The following is a 23,455-nucleotide window of genomic DNA, read 5'->3' as shown; positions in this document are numbered from 1 at the left end:
TGAACAGTGGCACATATTTGTATTTATGCCTGTGTAAATCTGTAGTGCAGCACAATTTTTAGTTAGTAGCAGAAAAACACTAACCCCGATGTACCCAAAATTTTGTGTTTGAGGGAAAAAATTTAGATGGCTCAGAACTATGTCGCACATGTGATATAGCAGGAGAGCAAGCGAGATAGAGCGCCATGTAGATACAGCTTCACTTTAATCTGAGACATTTGCAAGTTGCTGGACTTAGGTGATTCTTTATCCAGAGGACTCCCGTAGGGGCTGGATTAATTTCTAAGACTGGGGAATCCCAACCTACTTTAGTAGATAATCCTAGGAGGCCTTTCAAAGTGCTGGGGGTTGGGGGACTGTTCCTACTTCAATCTAAGCCAATGTGGCAACTGCACCCTGTTCTTCAGAAGTCTTTTTGGATCATCTCAGATGCAGAAATCCTTTCTTACCTCTCTGATACAGTTTTGGTTGTTTTTAAGAGACAGCGTCTTGCTGTGTCACCCAGTCCTCCCACCTTAGCCTCCCAAGTAGCTAGGAGTACAGGTGCACACCACCACACCCATCTAATTAAAAAAAAAAAAAAAATTGAGGGCTGGGCCCAGTGGCTCATGCCTATAATCTCAGCACCTTGGGAGGCCAAGGTGGGCTGATTGTTTGAGGTCAGGAGTTTGAGACCAGCCTGGCCAACATGGTGAAACCCTGTCTCTACTAAAAACACACAAAAAAACTGGCCAGGCGTGGTGACACAAACCTGTAATCCCAGCTACTCAGGAGGCTGAGGCACGAGAATCACTTGAACCTGGGAGGCAGAGGTTGCAGTGAGCCAAGATAGTGCAACTGCACTCCAGCCTGGGAGACAGAGTGAGACTCCGTCTCAAAAAAAAATTAAAATTTTGTAGCAAGAGTCTATGTTGCCCAGGCTGATCTCAAACTCCTGGCCTCAAGCAGTCCTCCCACCTTGACCTCCCAAGGTGCTGAGATTATAGGCATGAGTCACTGTGCCTGGTCTGGTACACTCTTTATCCAGCATAAATTGGGGTATTTTAACATAATCTATGCAGTCTATCAGTTTTTTCTACACAGGCGATACAGAGACCAGTGGTAGAGTTATGATGGACAATAGCATCCAAGATTCAGAAGCAGCATATTACTTCAAGCAGCTTACCCAAACCACATATACAAAAGAGCAGTCATGACTTCAGTCAGAGAAGAAAAAAAAAAATCCAGATTTAGATCTAGTCCTACAATAACCTAGCCCCATCTCCATCTCTAGACTCTGCCTCTACCTCAGTACTCTCAGGTCACGTTTGCCTGTTTGTCTTCTAGGATGCCTACAGGACTGCCTGCCTCGAGTTCTTTACATTTGTTCTCTCTGCTGAACACTCATAGCACAAATATCCTTAGAGAGACCTTCCATGTCCACCCCAATACAAATAATCTCCACCCCATTTCCCAAGTCAGTCTATATCACGTTACCCTATGTTATTTCTTCTACTGCATTATCACTATCTAAAATTCCTATTTACAAATTCTCTCTCTACTAGGATATGATACATGGATATGATACATGAGGTCAGGGGACTTCATCTGTATTTTTCTCAGCTGAATCCCCAGTGTATATAGCATAGTATCTGGATCAAAATAGATGATAAATTTGTGAATGGATTGATTCACCTGAATTATTTCAGCACAAACTAAATTGTAGTAATCACACAGTTGGTTTTTAATAATTATTCATATTTAAGAACATACCCTCATCTTCAAAGAAATTATCAAATACAATTTTTTTTTTTGTTGTTTTACCAACTCATTTAGGAACTGTTTTCTGGAAAATAAGTTTATGCTAGATTAATTTTCAAGGCTGAATATTTTTCTTCAAATGAAATAAATACAAACACATTTCTATATACACAGCCTTTTTATTAAATATACTCTGTGAGAAAAAGAACACCCTAAAAGTGCCAGATTTCATGTAAATCCAATAACTTAGTAAATACAATGGTGAAAAAAAAATCAGAGGGAAACATAATTTAAATAATCTTATAAAAGAGCAAGAACATATCTTAATCTTCATATAAGAAAACAATCATCAAAATATAAAAGGGAAAGAAATCTCTTTTGTAGAAGAATATATTTCAAAATTCCACCTGATCATTTCATTTAAAAAATTCTATTCTAAACACATGGGCAGTCTCACTCTTACCAACATGTATGTTTAAATCAATGGTAGAAGGGGAATTTAGAATACTCATTCACACTGGAATAAAGTGACATTTTTGTTGCACAACACAACAGTATTGCTCACTGCACTAAGAGTGGAAGATGGAGGAAGTAGATTTCTGGCTTCAATTGTTAGCAGCAGAAATGGATTAATGCTAAAAATTTAGGAAAAAAATAGGGCCAAGCTGTAGCGATTTCCAAGTAACACAAACATTAACCAAACATTGCCAATTTGTAATGGGCTACGAAAAAACAAATGAAAATACTCTACATTAATATAGCTTTATGTTACTTTCTATTAAAGATATTCAGTGGGCATATTCTAAATTATATAGGGCTTCTATAGAGACCTCAACTAGCAAGTATAATATGAAGCTAACAGGATAGTGTCAACATATCTTGGGATGTTCTAGCCAATGTTTGGCTACAAGTATTTGGAAGGAGTCAAATAACTATATGCACATTCAAAATGAATACTTATAAAAAGAAATCTTAATGTATCCGATATCCACAAACTGAAAAGTGTTACACATGTTGTGGGGGAAAAATACTGATGATTGGCTGAATGACCAATTATACATACCACTTATGAAAAGCTGGGTGATACAGGTGCAAAAAATATATATATGCACACATGTATCTCTAATAACATCCTACCAACATATATATGTTGCATGACATAGTTAAAGCTGTATTACCAAACTAGGATATGTAAGGTATCAATATAGTTAAAATTAAATTTTAAGTAAAAAGCTGCTGCTACTTAAGAGAGTGAACTTTGGGGTTTATTCAAGAATTAGTTCTCATATATAAAAAGTTTGATATTAATAAACAATTCTTGTCACCAGAACATTTTAGACAGTATAGAAACTTACAGAAAAGTGTTTTTGGACCACTTTAAATAGTTGGAGGAAGCAAATAAAAGAATTAAACTGGATTATGAGTATGAATGCATTTATGATCAAAATTAACACACAAAATATCAAAACACATTTCACAGCAGAACCTGCAAAAACTTTTGTATTCATCTTTTCTGAACCATAAAAAAGAATTAGTCTTAATATGACTTTTAAGCAACAAAAATAATTTAATCATGAAGTATCAGCTTGATTATGAATATATTTTATTATCTTTAGCAGTTGGTAAATTAACTGTGTTATCCAAAAAGGCTGACCAGGTCTAACTAGTATGAACAGGATATTGAATTCATTAATGAATATATAACTATTTTGAACATACAAATAATCTCTGGTTTTACACACCCACTACATTTCAGTATCCTGTAAACTGTGAGGCATACAATATGTTTAATGTGGCAGAAAATCATATGAAATGATTATTTTATTCTGTTCAGTCCTTTTCCCATTAAGCATGCAAACACCGTCATAACCATCTTTGGTTTTACTTCTACGAGGTCATCAGGTAATGCATATATCCGGGCACCGATCTTCCGAGCAACAGAAATGGCATATCTTGAAGAGACAAGAAAAATATCTTGGTGTTATCCACTGTGTTTTCACTTAACACATTTTAACAAAAGAGTGAAATATTGTGACAAGATTAGTTTTACGAGAAGGTTAAGTTTGTGAGTCTTAAATCATATTCCCCATACAAGTTATATTTAAAAATACGAATTTTAAGGGCATAGTAACCTTTCCTATAAGGATTTTAGAGAATTAAAGGGCCACTGTGTTCTAATATAAACCATAAAGGCTTACTTAGCATTGTTCAGCTTGTCCTCATCAGATAAGTTTTCTCTCCTGATCATTTCTTGACGAACTGCATTTGGTGCAATGGCATCTATTAAATCTAGAACAGGTAAACTTGTGCTTATAGATTTATCCTAGAAAACAAAGCATAGATGAACATTCATAAACTTCTGACCTTTAATTTTCATTATTTTCAGACTCTTCTGATCATATAACTGAAGGCAATCTATAAATTCTTTGTACCTAACCTAACGTTCAGCTTTTCTGCAACCAGCACACATAAATAAACCATTTAAAATATACTTTTCCTTAAATCTTTACATAGAGTTGTCAGCATACCTGAATAAGGTTTGTGGACATGATAGTTCCTAAGTATTGCTAACTATGGTTTCTATTCTGTAAAAAATACACATCTTTTGAAAGGGAGTAGATGAATTTTTAATTAACAATTTTTAAATTCTACTCATATATTTCTTAGACCATAAATCCCAAAGCCTTCCCTTAATATTTTTCAGAAAGAAAAATGAAATAGCAAAAGGGAACATTTACAAAGACATTGTTCTTGTTGTTTTACATGTTTTAGTTTATTTAATCCACCTTTTAAACCCTAGCATATTGACAGTAGAGGAATTCTTTTTTTAAAAAAGATGAAGAACATGAAGTTCCTAAGATAGCTCAAATGACTTGTTTACACAACCAGTAAATACAGAACTGGTATTTGAACCCATGACAGTCTGACTCTAAAATGCCCAAGAGTCTCTCCATTTTGAAGTTACCACCAAGGCAAGCTAAAAATGGACAACTAAATTGAATTCACAACTAATTGAATGCACAACTAATAGTGAATAGTGCATTGCAGATGAAATCAGACATCCTGGTCTGAACTGATTTTTACCACTTATCAGTACTTGAACAAATTATTTGTTCTCTCTCTCAGCTTGAGTAGTGGCCACCACTGCTTGCCTACCCAGAATCTACCCACTCTTTACTTCTTCTATACAAATAGAACCCGTATGTTTGCTCTATACCCATACCTCCTTCACATAGACATGAGCTTAAAGGAAAGCCAGCATTCACAGTTCCAGGAGTGAATCTAAATTAACCTAGGTCAAGCATTCTCAATGGAGGCAGAGTGGTAACCTTTTTTATGTATAAAGCATACAGTGCATGAACAGGTATACAGTGTATCTCTGCATTAAAATTTCATGGGAGAGAGACAAAAAGGGAAAAAATGTCTAAAAATATTCCTTAGAGGATAATTTTCTTTTAAGGTTTCAAAACACTGGTCTAAGCCAAATAGAGGAATCCTATTCTATTACCACAGTGATTTAATTTGGGCCTATGTTATGGAAAGCCAGCAACCCCTCCTCCTGGATGTGAATGGCAGATGAAACCTCTGTCACAAGCAGCAACTATCCTATGATCAAAAGGAAAACCAGCTTTAGGGTGAAGCTGGCACATTAGATGGCAAAGCAGAGATGGGAAAAAAAAATTGAGTTCCGAATGACATTCTTCAATTATTGGTTCAACCAATCCAGAAGTCTACCCTACCTCTGGATTGCTGTTATTGTGGTCAATACCTTTCCTTTCAGTTTAAACCACTTGAAATTGGGTTTCTGTTACTTGAAGCCAGAGCACCCTTTCCTAATCTCTAAAGTAGAATGTCATAGGATTCTTAGGAATACTGAGGTGGTATAGGTGAAAGCATTTAGTATAGGCTCTAGCCAAATGTCAGTTCTTAGTCAATATCTAATAAAACAATTTGAAGCCATGGGAAGAAGAGTAACAGGCTTCTTTGAACCACGATCAGCCACTTCATTTATTACTTTTTTTTTTTTTTTTTTTGACACGGAGTCTCACTCTGTTGCCCGGGCTGGAGTGCAGCGGCGTGATTTTGGCTCACTACAAGCTCTGCCTCCCGGGTTCTGGCCATTCTCCTGCCTCAGCCTCCTGAGTAGCTGGGACTCCAGGCGCCCGCCACCATGCCTGGCTAATTTTTTTTTTTTGTATTTTTAGTAGAGATGGGGTTTCACCGTGTTAGCCAGGATGGTCTCAAACTCCTGACCTCATGATCCACCTACCTTGGCCTCCCAAAGTGCTGGATTACAGACGTGAGCCACTGTGCCCGGCCTCATTTATTAATTTTACAAAAATTTATAGTCTTACTAGGAATGTTCATTTTATGATACAGATCTTTGGGCAGGGGTAATATTCTTATTAGGAATGTACATTTTATGATACAGATCTTTGGGCGGGGTAAGGGTAAAAATAATTAGGTCCTTTAAGTCTATCTGATGCTGGTAATCTGGGTCTGCTTTTCGTATCTTCTCTGTTTCTGAGAAATTATCATACCTGTTTGCTCAATATATCTGCAGACCACCTACATGAAAATTATGTGGGGTACTTGTTAAAAGTGCAAATCTAGCTCCACTCAAACTAATGTCAGGTTATCTATGAATGAGGCTGAGAATCTACATTTTTAATAAGCTCTCTAGATGACTCTAAATGTGTACTGTATTATACTTTCTAAAAATAATATTTATTTCATTCTAGAATAAATTTTAATTTCTATGGGCTTATCTTTCATATATTTATGATTAATTTTTTAAAAGACAAGTGACTTAATTGTGCTATAATTTGATTCCTTATTTATATATTTGTGTTATTTTAAATATTTCATTTAGATTTAGGAAACAAGTATTTTTCCCACCCATTTTCTTATGAGTTACTTTGGGTAAAGCTTCTACTGAGATGAATGAAAAATTTAAGTTTCTAAAGATTGTATCAGATCTCTTATCTTCTTGTTTTCGATAAAATAGCCCTGTCTTCCAAATCCTCTAATTCGTACATTATCAGTGAAAGACATTTTACTTTTGCAAAGGGAAAGGGGTTACAGTGAAAACCCTTAGGTTAGTATATAAAGACATTTCCATTATTTTTCCTTTTATTTCCTTAAGTTAATCATAAAGAAATGACCTCAGCAAAAAGAATTTCATTATCTTAATCTAGAATTACCTAGAGCTTGATTTTCAAGATAATGATTTTTCCCTTTCTTTGATACATATTAGAACATTTCATTCCACTGCTGTTTCTGTCATTTTACTTATTTATTTATTTTTTGAGACGGAGTCTTGCTCTATCGTCCAGGCTGGAGTGCAGTGGCCAGATCTCAGCTCACTGCAAGCTCCGCTTCCCCGGTTCACACCATTCTCCGGCCTCAGCCTCCCGAGTAGCTGGGACTACAGGCGCCCGCCACCTCGCCCGGCTGGTTTTTTGTATTTTTTAGTAGAGACGGGGTTTCACCCTGTTAGCCAGGATGGTCTCGATTTCCTGACCTCGTGATCCACCCGTCTCGGCCTCCCAAAGTGCTGGGATTACAGGCTTGAGCCACCGTGCCCGGCCCCTCTGTCATTTTAAAAAATAAAAGTGGAAAGGCTGGGCATGGTGGTTCACACCTGTAATCTCAACACTTTGGGAGGCCAAGGCAGGCAGATCATGAGGTAAGGAGATTGAGACCATTCTGGCTAACACAGTGAAACCTCATCTCTACTAAAAATACAAAAAATTAGTTGGGCGTGGTGGCAGGTGCCTGTAGTCCCAGCTACTCAGGAGGCTGAGGCAGGAGAATTGCCTGACCCTGGGAGGCGGAGGTTGAAGTGAGCTGAGATTGCACCACTGCACTCCAGCCTGGGCAACAGAGCAAGACTCCATCTCAAAAAAATTAATTAAATAAATAAATGTAGAAAAACAGTGATGTAGCCACCAGACTTCCCTAAAAGGCTCAGCAGACTCCCCTGCCCTGCCACATATGATGCCCTTTATATATTAGCAATGCCAACAGCGTGGTATTTATGTGCCCTTAATATGTGCTAGGTACTGTTAAGCTCTTTACATTTTGTTAACTTATGTAGTCTAACAACAATCTTAGTAGATAGGGATTATTAATTTCCCCATTTTAGATATGGGGAAACTGAAGAATAGAGAAATTAATAACTTGCCCATGGTCACACAGATACTAAATGCTGAGCCAGTAGTTTATTCATCAGTAGATGTAGCCCTGCTGTTAGTATAAACTGATAAGGTTTCTGTAAAACAGATGCCCTTCTCATGTGGTCCCACACTCCCCCCTTAGCTAATTTATATAGTATTGCTGACACCCCATACTGTGATTCTTGTTTTCTTATTTGCCACCTTCCCTGAATAGTGAGCTCTTTGAGGGCACTATGTAGCCACAGCCACTAGCAAGGCAGCTGACACAGGGCAAGCTTTGAATATATATGTAATAAATGAGCAGTATGTTACACAGCGAATCAGTAGCTCAGCCAAGAGTCAACCCAGGACCATAAAACTCCAAAGCTTGGCTTTCCACTTGTGCGTAGACAGACCTGGATATGAAACGCAGCTGTTCTGCTTAAAAGTTGTATGACAGTAGACAGTTACTTAACTTCTCTAATGCTCACCTTTTTGCTCAGTGTTTAATTAAAAGAAACAATGTGTAAAGTGCTTAACACAGTGACACAAAGGACTCAATAAATGGTAATTATTATTATTTGCTGATATACCACCTCTATCTTCTTAGCAAGGGAAATTTATTTTGTGGCTAAAAAGGGTAAATTTGTCTTTTTTGAAATTCCTAGTTATACTGCTACCTTGATTATAATTAAAATGTTTTTTCTGCTAGTACCACTTAATATAGCCTTCAAACATAATGCCTTCTGTAGTTGGAAAAAAGCCTCCCTCACCTCAACTATGTTTTAGCATTCACTGCCTCATTTCTTCACTATTTGCGCTCTCTTTAAAGATTTTATCATTAAGCATATGCAAAATGCCAAGTACTTTTGCGATGTTTCTGCCACCTCAGTTCTAAGTAGAGCCAAACTCTCAAGTCGGCTGTTCTCTATGGTTGCTCTTCCTTAAAAGGTTTATGCACTCCCATTTCTCAACTCTTTTATTCAACTGATCACCAAGTCTGTCTTTCCAGTTTTAGTATCTCCTTTCACCGCCCCCATTTTCCTAAAATTACCTCAAATTCAAGCCTAAAACTGAATTCATCACCTTTTCCAGGAAGCAGCTGTACCTCATGACATCCCCATTTCTATTAGTGTTATCTGTTTTCCAGTTACCCGTGCCCAAAACATCAAGAGTTTTGGCTCTTCCCTCCCCTCTTCTTCCCCAAATCAGGAAGCCAAATCCTAGTTCTTCTTTTGCAATAACTCATAGCTTTCTAATCTTACCATTTCCGTTCCCAGCCCCAACCCCCTTATTACTTCACACCTTGAGTACTGCCTTGGATTCTTCTGCACTGTCCTTGCAGTTACACTATTCTCCCTCCCCTGTTCACCACATTCAGATTAGTATTCCTAAAATAATTGCCTTTCTTATTACCCCCTTTACTCAATATCCTTTATTTAGGCCAAAATCCTCCACAATCTTGACCCAATTTATGTCTTGCACAGCATCCCTTAGGAACCATCCTGTTTCTCCTAACTTTCTGAGACATGCCTTTATTCAAGATGGACTCTTCTAAGTTTGTTATCCCCCTTTCTCTCCACCAATTCAAATCCTCCCGCCATCTATGATGTTCAAATCCCGCTGTCTTTATCGGCTCTTCACTGACCATTCAATTGGAAATGATAACACTTTTCATCCACAATATTAGTTGTATTACTTGAATTTTGTCATTTATTATATAGTATTGTTACCCTCTCAGTTATACAATCTTTGTCTTTAAAATAAATGGTGAACACTCTGAGGGCCAAATTAATTTTCTATCCTTTATGCCCTTTTCTTTACTTAGAAAAGTTACTTAATAGGAGCTCAATAAATATTAATTTGCTCCTAAATATTTTCTATTGTATTAGCTATATACATGCTTAATATTTTCTATAAATTAATGTGCAAATGCATATAATTTCAACATAACAATTTTACAGAATAACTGCCAATTAGAGAATTTTATGATACAATGCCCATTGCTATTTTATATTTTTGTGTTCTATGTCTAAAACACAGACAAATCATGGATTGAAAATTACTTAAAAAAAAAAAAATAAGAAGTAACAAAAACTCAGTGTCATTAGTTTCTTCCAAGATAAAAAAGGAAAAAGAAAAAAAAAAAGCTATTGAACTAGGACTCAGGCAACATCTCTGCCAATATCCAGCTGTCCTGTTAAAACTGCGTTGGGCCTCAGTTTTTGGTAAACATGAGAAGATTGAATTGATAAATTTCTGACATTTCTTTCACTTTGTAATTAAGCATATAGAGCAAAGGCAAAGAGAGAAATAAAAATGGGTAGATATCTCTTAGGATAGCTTAGTGTTTCATCTCTTTGTACTTTATTTCAGTAAAAAAAACAAATTGATTGCAGTTTTTCATACATCATAAAATCACAAACACAAGGCTCACTGAATGAATGTGTACAAGCAGACATGCTTATTCGTAGCTAACATCGGCTTGCATGCAAAAGCAAAACACAATGGAAATGCATGAAAATTAGTGGGTACATATGTACAGATTACATTTTGAGTGCTTTATGAATCATCCACAAATGCTCGGAAGTGAGTGTTAAGTGCCATTATGAAGCCAGATGACAAGATTTTTTTCCTACCAGTTTTCTCAATTCCCACTTGAATCGGTTTGGCTGGCTCTGTTATGCCTTGGAAATGATGTCAATACAATTCTGAGACTGCTGCTAGGGAGCACAAAACATTATAGGTCCTATATAAACAATGGCTTCTTATCTTTTTCATTTGATAACTGGAATTTTTTTGGCTCTATTCTGTTTATTTTTTAAGATTAGATTACCAGAGTCAGATAATATTAACCTGCATTTATACTTAACTGGACAACCAATCAAAAATTTAGTAATTCAAACTGAATATTTCAAGTTTACACATGCCAAATAATTAGTATGCCTAAACTCATAAATCATGTTTCTGACATACAACATTAATATAATTCTAAGCCAAACCAATGTAATTTCCAATAAAAATTCGTTTCTGGCCAAGCACGGTGGCTTACGCCTGTAATCCCAGCACTTTGGGAAGCCGAGGTGGGCAGATCACAAAGTCAGGAGATCGAGACCATCCTGGCTAACATGGTGAAACCCTGTCTCTACTAAAAACACACACAAAAAAGTTAACCGGGCGTGCTGGCGGGTGCCTGTAGTCCCAGCTACTTGGGAGGCTGAGGCAGGAGAATGATGTGACCCGGGAGGCAGAGGTTGCAGTGAGCCGAGATCGTGCCACTGCCCTCCAGCCTGGGTGACAGAGCGAGATTCCATCTCAAAACAGAAAAAAATTCCTTCCTATACCAATGAAAAAAAAAAAAATTTAAGACTCTTGCTTACCTTGAAGCTGGAAATAGAAGTCTTTTTGTTTGCACTTTTAAGAGTCTGATTGACCCATTTAATAATAATTTCATCATTTACTTTTTCACCCTCTCCAAGATCTGATAACACATTCAATGTGTACCTGCAACAGAAAAGATATATATTTGAGACTGAAAAGGGTAAAATTTGCTTTAATTTATATCAATGCTTAGATAAATACTTAAGGAATAGTTCAGTTCTAATAAATATCTCTAATTTTAGTCTGGCATTTGCACCCAGTTACATTCCAAAGTTACAAACCTCATTAATCAGAAACAAAAACTACTACATGGTAGTTTTAAAACTTAAAGCAATTCCTTATGAAGCCATTTTTAAGAGGCATTAATAAAAATAATAGTGTTTCTGGATATTGACCCATTTTTAAATAAAATATAATTTAAAAACAATCAACAGTAAATCCTTTAAAAATTAAAATATTTTACACTGTATATTTCTTCTGTGTTCATTATTGTTCAAACATAGCTAAAAGTTTAGTTCAGATTACTTGTTGGAGGAAACAGGCAGTGTTGGTACCAACATATCAGCCTTTACCTTCTCATCAGCTGCCATACCAATGCCAGGGTAAGTGTTGAATTCCCTTCATTTAGGTCCTGCCCAGCAATGCCAACCAAGGAGAATTTGGCCTTGTTCTTCCCAAGTTCCACTGCATAGTTACAGTTTTCAATCTATAAATAAGTAAAAGTTTGGGTATAAAACAGATTTTTAAAAACATATCTCCTAAATACACCAGCCTAGTTCAGCCATCTGAAAAACAGTTATGATGACATCTTAAATTTATATGACCAATTTCATAATAATAACCCAGGGAAAGCAAGGACATAATTATTTCCATTTTATAGTTGAAGATATTAAAGCACTGAGTGGGTTAACCTAAATAGAGGAACAACTGGCTGGAAAGTTTTAAGATCCCCTCCTATTCTAAAAGTCTCGACTATCCAGGCCGGGCGTGGTCGCTCATGCCTGTAATCCTAGCACTTTGGGAGGCCGAGGCAAGTGGATCGCCTGAGGTCAAGAGTTCGAGACCAGCCTGGCCAACATGAAACCTCATCTCTACTAAAAATACAAAAATTAGCCAGGCGTGGTGGTGGGTGCCTGTAATTCCAGCTACTCAGGAGGCTGAGGCAGGAGAATCACTTGAACCTGGGAGGTGGAGGTTGCAGTGAGCCAAGATCGCGCCATTGCCTTCCAGCCTGGGCAACAGAGCAAAAACTCTGTCTCAAAAAAAAAAAAAAAAAAAAAAAAAAATTCTTGACTATCCAAGATGAAATAGCTTATTAGTGGTACATCTGTGACTAAAAACCAAGGTTTCCTGCTTTCCTTTAATAGAAGTAATAGATGATGTTTTCTTTAGATTTAAATTTTTGAAAAAGAGAAGAAAGTAATTGTTTTATTAAGAATCTAACTTCATCTCCAATATTTTTTACCCAGATCTTACTCATCCTCTAAAATTCAGCTTTTGGTCCCTTTCTTCAATAAAGGCTTAACCTTAACTGTACCAGCTAATAATGATCTATCCTTTGCTTGAACTCCTAAGAATGCTTATTTTGTAATGCTTATGCACCATCTTCTACTTATACTTAGCCTTTTATGTGTTTCCTTTCAACAACTATAGTATAAGCTTGTTCTAAAGGACAAAAATTTTTTCATGCACCAATCTATCCACTTCCAGCACAATGCGCTGCCTAAAGTAAGAATCTGATACATAAACACCTAATAAATTGTTTACCCTCCCCAACCACACACACATACTTCTTTCCAGTGATATAAGTCCAGCTGGGTCCTTTCTCTAATACTTTTTTTGTCTATCCTGGAGTCAATAGGGTTTTTTTAATCTCCATCATCTAGTGCTGTGTTTCTTACATCAGAACTTATAAATTCTTATGTATCTGAGTCTTTTTGCTCCAGTGAAATTATAAGCTCTCATAATCTTATCACCAGTAGGAACAAAAGTGCTTACATTAAGTACTTTTTGGAATAAACATTTAAAAGGAGAACACTATTTTTCTTAATTTTCTTCCAAAAGTTAGTTAAGGCATCATTACAAAACAGTCTAACCTGAGGTACATAGATAGATTTTTCCCAATAGTAAGAAAATATTTCCAGGAAATGTGAGACAGCTAATAAAAGAATTTGTACAAATATATGGTTATTGTTCTTTAAAAAAGAGAATCCAAATTCCGAAAGTTCAATTTACTACAAATAAAAATGGAAGATCTTTGAGCCTGCTATAACATCTGCCTGGCTCACTTCACAAATTAAATAAAATGTTTGATATGTATTCATTTTTTTAAAATCCAAGGAGAAGCTGGGTGTGGTGGCATGCCAGTAGTCCCACCTACTTAGGTTGAGGCAGGAGGATCACTTAAGGGCAGGGGTTCAAGGCTGTAGTGTGCTATAATCACGCCTGTGAATAGCATGCACTCCAGCCTGGGCACCATAGTGAAACCCTATTTCTAAAAAAATTTTTAAAGAGTTTTTTAATGCAGAGATAATATTCCAAAAAATTGTTTGGAATCATATTAAAGTATAGGCTTAGACTGCTTAAAAGAAATATATGCTATAAGAATGTTGATTTTAAAAAACAGAATAGATTCCTAATTTATGGAAAATAACATTAGCACTTGAATTACTTAACACTGTGTACAGAAGAGTAAAAGGCCAGCATATTTACCATGGACACCCATTTCAGTGGGAGAATTTTATAGCAAACTGCAGTAATCACATACATGTGTTTCAATGAAGAGCCATCTGCTTTACAGTTATACCAAAGTTCCTAAGGGAAATGATGGCGAGAAAGGAGTTCAGGTTGCTAGTATAGAGGCCTAAGAACATTGATATGACCAGCATTGAAAGAGAAACTGGAAACAGGTGCTAACATAAGGGAAAGCATATATTCTATTTATTGGCAATAGTTGGTTCCAAATTTGGCAGAACACTTCTAAGAGCTCTAGAGAGGTACCAAATTAGAGAAAGAATAAGAAATTAGGTTCTTAGAGGTAATCCATGTGTATGGTAGTACAGGTTGAGTATCCCTAATCTGAAAATCCAAAAATCCAAAATACTCCAAACTCTAATACTTTTTGAGCACCAACACAATACTCAAAAGAAAAGCTCATTGGAGCATTTCAGCTTTTCAGCTTAAGGATGTTCAACCAGTATACTGCAAATATTCCAATATCTGAAATACATCTGGTCCCAAGTATTTTGGATAAGGGATGCTCAGCCTGTACTTAAAACCCTAAAAACAGATCTGCTCCCTGAGGGTGTAAATATAGAAGTTAAGACCTTTCGGCCAAGAACCAGGCCTTGGAAATACTAAGTTGTCAGGCTAAAAGATGAAGAACCTATGAAAGGTAAGAATGAGCACAAAGAAAGCAAGAAAAACTTGGAGTGCAGTCTCACAGGGTTAATGGAAGAAATGATTACTATATTAGTTCTGTTTTCACGCTGCTGATAAAGACATATCCAAGACTGGGAAGAAAAAGAGGTTTAATTGGACTTACAGTTCCACATGGCTGGGAAGGCCTCAGAATCATGGTGGGAAGCAAAAGGCACTATTTACATGGCGGCAGCAAGAGAAAATGAGGAAGATGCAAAAGCAGAAACCCCTGATAAAACCATCAGATCTCCTAATTCATATTCACTACCATGAGAACAGTATGGGGGAACTGCCCCCATGATTCAAATTGTCTCCCACTGGGTCCCTCCCACAACACATGGAAATATGGGAGTACAATTCAAGATGAGATTTGGGTGGGGACACAACCAAACCATATCAACTACCAAGTACTTTAAATGCTTTGGACAAAAATGAAGCTTAGATCATTTGGACAATGAGAAGAGTTACATAATGGGACACAAGGGTTCAAGTGAAAATAAATACTTAAAGAAGAAGGCTGGGCATGGTGGCTCATGCCTGTAATCCCAGCACTTTGGGAGGCTGACGCAGGTAGATCACGAGGTCAGGAGATCAAGACCATCCTGGCTAACACAGCGAAACCTCGTCTCTACTAAAAACACAAAAAAATTAGCCGGCATGGTGTCGGGCGCCTGTAGTCCCAGCTACTGGAGGCTGAGGCAGGAGAATGGCATGAACCTGGGAGGCAGAGCTTGCAGTTAGCTGAGATCACGCCACTGCATTCCAGCCTGGGCAACAGAGCAAGACTCTTGTCTCAAAAAATATAATAATAATGAAGAAAGGCTATTTTAATGGTGCAGCTTTAAGAACTTTGTAACCGAAGGAAAGTGACATCTATTGATTATTGTCCAAATTCCATAAAATAATTCCATAAAGTAATTCCCTGTGATACTGTGTCATGAAAGTACTGCTTCCTCCTTTTTTAAACATCTTGAATTTCAGGCTTTATGTTTCATTCTATACTTGTGGAAAAGTATTCTGCATATGATTCATTTGTGACATATGTATTTATTTGTAGTTCACATTAAAATTCCAGGTATAATGAATGGTTAATTTCTGTTTTCTTGTTACATTTTGCATTCAGAATTTTGGAGGAAAAAACCTACATGAAATAGTCAATAAAATTTTCTGAATTCTACTCCCATGAAAAGAATTATATGCAAATCAAATGAAATTAAAAATGCAGGCAGTCCAATGACTAGAAATGCTGAAAAATATAACTCTTCATAATTATACCACACATTTAACTACTTTTAATATATTTCCCTTTAAAGGTCTTTTTAAATTTTTTTCTTTAAAAATTACAGTGTCTATAAATACATTTTCATTCTATAGACGTGAAAAACCCAAAGTCCCTTTTGAATGCATCTCTGTGTGTGTTATGTATTTTAAACAAATTAGATTCATATTATGTATATATATAATTTTGTGTCCTCATTTCCATACCACTATTACTAAAACACTATTTTTTCTTTCTTTGATTATACTTTAAGCTCTGGTATACACGTGCAGAACATGCAGGATTGTTACATAGGTATACATATGCCATGGTGGTTTGCTGCACCCATCAACCCGTCATCTAGGTTTTTTATTTTTTTCTCGAGATGGAGTTTCGCTCTGTCACCCAGGCTGGAGTGCAATGGCACATCTCGGCTCACTGCAACCTCCGCCGTTCAAGCCATTCTCCTGCCTCAGCCTCCCAAGTAGCTGGGATTACAGGTGCCTGCCACTATGCCCAGCTAATTTTTTGTATTTTTAGTAGAGACGGGCTTTCACTATGTTGGCCAGGCTGGCCTCGAACTCCTGACCTCGTGATCCACCTGCCTCAGCTTCCCAAAATGATGGGATTACAGGTGTGAGCCACTGCGTCTGGCCCCCATCATCTAGGTTTTAAGCCCCGCATGCATTAGGTATTTGTCCTAATGCTCTCCCTCCCCTTTCCCCTCACCCCCTGACAGGCCTGGGTGTGTGATGTTCCACTACCTGTGTCCCTGTGTCCTCACTGTTCAACACCCATTTATGAGTGAGAACATGCAGTGTTTGGTTTTCTGTTCCTGTCAAACACTATTTTTAATGGCACATTTTACTTCATCTTATGGGTGTGTCAATTTTATTATTTTATTTTATTTATTTATTTATTTATTTATTTATTTATTTATTTATTTATTTATTTATTTTTGAGGCAGAGTCTCGCTCTGTCGCCCAGGCTGGAGTGCAGTGGCCGGATCTCAGCACACTGCAGGCTCCGCCTCCCGGGTTTACGCCATTCTCCTGCCTCAGCCTCCCGAGTAGCTGGGACTACAGGCGCCCGCCACCTCGCCCGGCTAGCTTTTTGTATTTTTTAGTAGAGACGGGGTTTCACCGTGTTAGCCAGGATGGTCTCGAACTCCTGACCTCGTGATCCGCCCATCTCGGCCTCCCAAAGGTGTCAATTTTATTAACCCTTTATTGAACAACTGGGTGGTTTTCTTTGTGCTGTATAAACACTGCTATGATTAGCATTTTGCCACACGACTTTGTGTCTTTCTGATTTTTTCATCAGGATAGGTGGGAAAAGGTGAAATTAGGTCAAATAATTTTTTGGAAGATTCATATGTATTGCCAAACTGGTTTTAGAAAGATTATACAAATGAATACTTCCTCTAACATTGGATGCAGTTCAATAGTTTCTTGTTTTAAATTGCATTTCTTTATTGTGGGTGAAAAGCTTTTCGTATGTTTACTATTCATCATTATTTTTCTATGAATTGTTCACTCATGTGTCGTTCCCATTTTGCTATTACTATTTCAGTAGCTTTTCAGCTTTCTTCCCTAGAAATCATAATATTCACTTTTGTTTACCATGTACCATATTGTAGTTGTTTGCACACATATTTCCCTAATTTATTTAGGCTTTCCTGAGGACCAACTGCATGCTTTATGCTTTTTGTTATATCCTGCATAACACTGTACAGGTATTAGGTAATTGATAAATATCTGTTGAATAAATGAGTGGATAACCAATAAAAATTCAGCAAGTTATACCAATTGTAAAATAAGAATACATTTACAGTACATCTCAAAGAACATTAAGTACTATGACTTGATAAAGATGAAAACAGTTATATAAAGTGTCTGACTACAGGGATTGCCTTCATCTTTGCATTTATTAAAGCAAACTTGTAAAAAGGCTATTAAGCTTAACACACTTTGGTCTGAATCAGAATTGTGGGGACAGTGCACACTTCATTCAACTTCATGAAACTCTAAATTCTTTGTTTTATATCAGAACAATAACAATATATACATGGCCATTATTTCATTCACCTTCTTCATGTTCCCTCCAAGGGCAGGATAAGGAGGTTTGTTGACATGGCTCCAGTTGACTGGCACTCGGATCATCTCATAGAGCTGAAAGATCACTAAAGCATCTGTGAGATCACTAAAACAGGAAGGAAAAACAGATAAAGGAGGAGGAAATGTTGGGTACTACCTAATTGTATTAAGTACATTGGAGACAGACTTATATCTTTAAGAACATAAGTCATTTAATCCTTAAAGAATGACAGGACATATCATTTGAGCCAGAACTTCCAGTCTAAGAATCTGTCTAAAATGTTTACATAAATATTTACAAAGGTATATATCCAAGGACATTCATTGCCACAGTATTTATAAAGTTGGAAACAACTTAACTGCCTGGCAGTAGGGAGCTGTTGAGTAAACTATACTATAAACTCCTTGGCCACCATTAGACATGAGGTAGATCTCTATGTATTGATATGAAAAGCTTTGCAAGATATATCAAACTTTAAAAAACAAATGGCAGAACACTTCATACAATTTGATCTCATTTATTTAAAAAAATTTAGAGTCAAATGTGTTTATATACCTATACATGCTAAGGACAGTTAATAGCAATTACCTCTATTAGGTAAAGAAAGAGGTCAGGAAAAGGGGAGTACAAGAGAGTAAGGGTGAAATGTTTTATTTTATTCTATATACTTACATACTTTCTGGAACTGGTCCAGTAAGAATAAGTTCATGTATTATTTATACATTATTTTTTAACTTAAAAATAATTATAGGAAAATCACAATAGCTACTCAGTAGGCAGCTGTTTGTGTTCAGGAATGAGGGTTAAGAAGAAGGAACTTATGAACAAGTAGGATTTCTTGTAGTAAAAATATTAACTACTTTGGATTCAGAAAAATATGTTCTCCTGAGAAGGTTAATGTATGCCTGTTTAGTCTATTTTTAATGCAGTATGCTAAGGACATAAAGCAATAGCAACTGATCTTTTAAATTGCTAGCTTTGTGATGTATTACATGACTTTTCTCTTCCAACAGCTTGTCCAATGAGTTATGTTTCGCTAAGGTTCATATTAAATTACTTTGCATTCTCTGAGCACACACCACATGGCAGTGAAGGCAGCTGGGCCCAGTACTAGGTGCTAGAGGGAGAAAGTCTGATATGAAGGTAATTAAGATCTGAGTAGATTACCTTTAGGCACATGAAACATTCTGTATAAAAAAAGAATCACTAAAGTATTTCTACAGGTTCTGGAATCTTATCTGTTTCATGTATTTTTCTTCTTTATTTTAAATGAATTCATTCTCATTCCTGTCTAGTATGGTATTATTATTATTTTGCAAATAGAACTGAGGCCCAGAGAGTTTAAATGATTTCCAGAGACTTCAAGATGAGTTCTAGAACCAACTGGTCATAGAAAAACTCTAGGACTAATAGTTCTTGAAATATATTTATAACATTTTAGAGAAGAGAATTTTCTGGGAAAATCTAGCTGTTTTGGTTTGGGCTGGCTATACTATAGGCAGGAAACTAAAAATTCTTGGGGGTGGGTTTAGGAATATGATGCACACACAATTCTATGGACACATGGTTCCAGTGTCAACTAGATGTCCACCTATTGTTCTTCTGCATCTGATGGTTCTCTAAGATTATGTTAAAGAATTTTCTGAAAGTAACAGTTCTTTTCCCAAGAAAAAATACTGTATGCTCAGAAGCCCTATGCTGGTATTTCTTGAATAAAGATATTCTTCAGATACCTTTAGCTAAAAGGTTTGGTCAATTCTCTTCTCCACTGTCAATGATAGAATCTAGTGTTCCTGATATTTATGAAATAATTACATGAGTATCAACAAATCTTAATCTGCTATTTTTAAGCTTACTCTTTAATTATAGAAAAATACATGTTCATGGTTCAAAAAAAATACAATCATGTTTAAGTTACTAAGATTAAAAGTCTTGGGTGCGGTGGCCCACGCCTGTAATCCCAGCACTTTGGGAGGCCAAGGCAGGCAGATCACCTGAGGTCAGGGTTCGCCACCAGCCTGACCAACATGGAAAAACCCCATCTCTACTAAAAATACAAAATTAGCTGGGCGTGGTGGCACATCCCTGTAATCCCAGCTACTCGGGAGGCTGAGGCAGGAGAATCACTCGAACCCGGAGGTTGTGGTGAGCCGAGACCACGCCATTGCACTCCAGCCTGGGCAGCAAAACTCCATCTCAAATAAATAAATAAAATAATAATGATGATAATAATAATAATAATAATAAAAGTCTCCTTACTGTTCTCTACTCCTACTACCCAGGCTACATACAGTTTGCTATGTACCTCTCTAGATTTTCTTTTAAAATTCGAATACAAATATCTACACACTCAAATTGTAAACAAAATGGGATCATACTAGACCTTGTTATTCTTTTCTCTTGACTATGTATTAGAGACATTCTCTCAAATCAGTCCATAAAAAGTGAACCCCTCCTCGCCTTCAATATTTGTGTTTTAACTTCCCTGCTACTGTAACAGGAGCTCTGCTCTAATTGACGTATATCTCCTCTCATCTAGCTGAAATTTACACACTCTTCAAGAGCTTTACAAATATGGGTCTATCACAATCAAAGCCAGTTACCATAATAAGGTAACACTGGTTTTCAATTTTAAAGAACATTGTGAATAAACACCAAGCAGCAGAAATTACAGCATCATAAATCCTCAGTGAGCCAGTGAACTTGGCGTGTTGTGACATTAATCTTCTTTAAGGAGTTAATCTTAGTTAATCTTCTTTAAGGAGTTTCTTGGGTATGTAAATTATTAATACATTTAGTTAATTAGAACTTTTTTCTAAAAAAAAAAAAATGCAACTAGCTGAAGTTGGCTTCTTTTGCATTTTATTAAGGCAGGCTGGTAGACTGTATAATAAAGAGAGAAGAACGGTTTCCTCTCATCCACACTTAGAAAGACGCATCGTTAGCCCAGGAATTGATTTAGTGAAATATTTTCTTAGCCCTACTAATGCCAATAATATGTTATCATTTTTAAACAAGAAAGAATGAGATAAGCTACAACAATTATTCAAGAAAAACAAGTTACTTTTACAAATTAGAAAAAATATACACATAAATTATGGAATAATTGAGGTTTTGGCAAAAATAAATAAAAAATGACAATGAAAAACATAACAATTTATCAGTTATTACTGTTACTCTGTTAAAGTTGAAATTATTTTTATGATCAATAACTATAAAAGGGTAAGGATTATCTTTACTGATTTATGTATATCATCAAAAACATAACTATTATTCCTTTTTTGAATAGTAACTTTCTTTTAAAATCCATTGTATTGCCAATTCCCAGCATCCTGAAACTCTAAAATTTGGCTAAAATTCTTGCGACTTGAGAAAATGTTCCATTTAAACATGCCTACAGTTTGAAACTTGAAAAGTTTGACCCTGACAGTACAGCTGAAGCACAATAAAATATTTACCTGTACAAATGATTAATGTACGGGTTGACTCCCAAGGAATTCATCCAGTTCCGAAATGTTCTCTCTTCCTTGCTCTCTCCTAGAGTAGACACAAGCTCACACTGATGACTCAGGACAAAAGGAACCAGGAACTATATGTTAAACCATTCTAGCAGGTACAAACTGGTCATGGTTTGGTTCTTTAGATACTACAGTTTCTTTAAAGGGAGAAAAAAAGTCTCTTAATGCCAAAGTCCCTTCTTTCCTACTATCTAGGAAGCCTCCATTTGCTTTAAATCTCTTCTTCTAGATTCCCTTTGATGTCTGTGAACTAGTACTGAGCCATGGGTTTCTCTGCCTAGAAATAACAGATACACTTCTGTGGTCTATAATTATGATTAGATGCAAAAGGGATTCACTAAACATTAATAAAAATAAAATTTTTTAGCAGTCAGGGTAACATTAGCACATTAAACACAAATAGAAAAGTTATACCTTTCTCGATTCAGTGTTTCTAAATTTGTACAAATTATGGTTTTACACAGGAAAGTTTCCCAGCACACAAACTACACTTTACACCGTACAATGAAGGGCAGAGGGGATAACACACAATGAAGGGAATATAACTATTTTACAGGCTTCCTGAGTTAGTTTAGATTGTCATTACTGAAAATACATAAGGAACACAGACCCAATACAGATTGATAAGAGAAAGACACATTTCGTCATAGTAAGTTCCTGGACCTCAAAGATCCACTCAAGGAGATAACTCCTTCAGGTGCTGTTATTTAACCCTACCTCTCTGAGCATTCCCTTCATAACAGTGCTTACATAATCTATAAGGAAAATGTGGGTTATTCCTGCTCACCACAAAGTGAGCAGGAATGTGGGCTGGTTCTACCACTGTCTGCCTTCTAGTCATCTCCTGATGGCTAATAGTCCTAAGTAACTATCATGATTATTTGTTCTTCAGCAAAGGTAGTGGACAGTGGAATGGCCTAATTTATATCTTATCACCAGACTCCTGAAAAACTGAAACATTTATACTTCTCATCAATTCTAAGTTATAGACAAGTTCAAGTCACTCTAGATTTTGGCCCATGTGACAATTTGGCACATAAATCTATAATCATCTGCGTCCCAGGGGCTCGTTCGTATAGAGCCATTGCAACAGTCATCTTCACATTGAGTGCCAAAGACAGTATAAACCTGCACACCCAGGACAGGAACTCAAGCCTCGTCAGAGCTAAAGAATTCTGTTATTTGTGCCAACTGTTCAGGAAATAATCTACTCACTGTAGTTTCATGTGGTTTCAATGCCATTATCTAACAGCTTTCCCAGAATCTGCTTTAATTATTGCTGTATTATATAGCCCTATAATTTCTTGCTTAAATTTTGTTCCCTCTGGTCTGCATAAAAGGTAACTGATCAGTCTGTAGTATCTGCTACCACCACTTTGTAATAAACAGTCTACATGAGAATCTTTTTTAAGAAGAACCAAGCTAAACTAAATATTTCCAGAATCCATGCCAGCTTTATTTGTAGGAATTATTAAACAGGTACAAATTAAATCTATGAACTATCCCCAAAGTGACATAAATATAAACATACTATGATCAACAACTTGATGCCTTTGATTTGGATTTACCTCTCAGTTGTTTCTCTATTACTATCTATCATGAAGATATATATATATTTTTTCTAATAGTTACAGAAGTTTTACATTATTTCCATCTAGGAAAATCTAAATGTCTTAAAATTATGAAGATTAACAGTGCCTTATTGGTTTAATTTTTAATTAAAATATCCAAATTCTGTTGAACCTAATGATGCAGTAAGTAATATTTTAAAATAACTAAACTTGCATTTTGATAGAGTTCTGAAACTATCTTCAGGGGTTCATATTTCTTCCTATTGTTCTCAACTGATTATATAATTATTTTAATTTTTGATACCTGGAAAG

At 36.3% G+C, this 23,455-nt stretch overlaps 1 protein-coding gene across 2 annotated transcripts in view; it reads right to left on the bottom strand.

The window, feature by feature from the left end:
- Window positions 1-1,899: 1,899 nt before the first annotated feature.
- The window catches only part of PLS1 (plastin 1), a 112,393-nt gene continuing 90,837 nt past the window's right edge, over window positions 1,900-23,455 (bottom strand). For both annotated transcript variants that reach the window (XM_023215351.2, XM_023215352.2), the window contains 6 exons: window positions 21,513-21,591; window positions 18,045-18,159; window positions 11,852-11,985; window positions 11,279-11,402; window positions 3,939-4,063; window positions 1,900-3,692 (listed from right to left, as the gene is read on the bottom strand). In XM_023215351.2, coding sequence (XP_023071119.1) covers window positions 3,557-3,692; window positions 3,939-4,063; window positions 11,279-11,402; window positions 11,852-11,985; window positions 18,045-18,159; window positions 21,513-21,591 — 713 coding nt within the window. In that variant the 3' untranslated portion in view covers window positions 1,900-3,556. The remainder of the gene's footprint in view (window positions 3,693-3,938; window positions 4,064-11,278; window positions 11,403-11,851; window positions 11,986-18,044; window positions 18,160-21,512; window positions 21,592-23,455) is intronic.

This window comes from Piliocolobus tephrosceles, chromosome 2 (genome assembly GCF_002776525.5).
Source record: "Piliocolobus tephrosceles isolate RC106 chromosome 2, ASM277652v3, whole genome shotgun sequence".
NCBI classification, from domain to species: domain Eukaryota; kingdom Metazoa; phylum Chordata; class Mammalia; order Primates; family Cercopithecidae; genus Piliocolobus; species Piliocolobus tephrosceles.
This window is presented reverse-complemented; position numbering and strand designations above follow the sequence as displayed.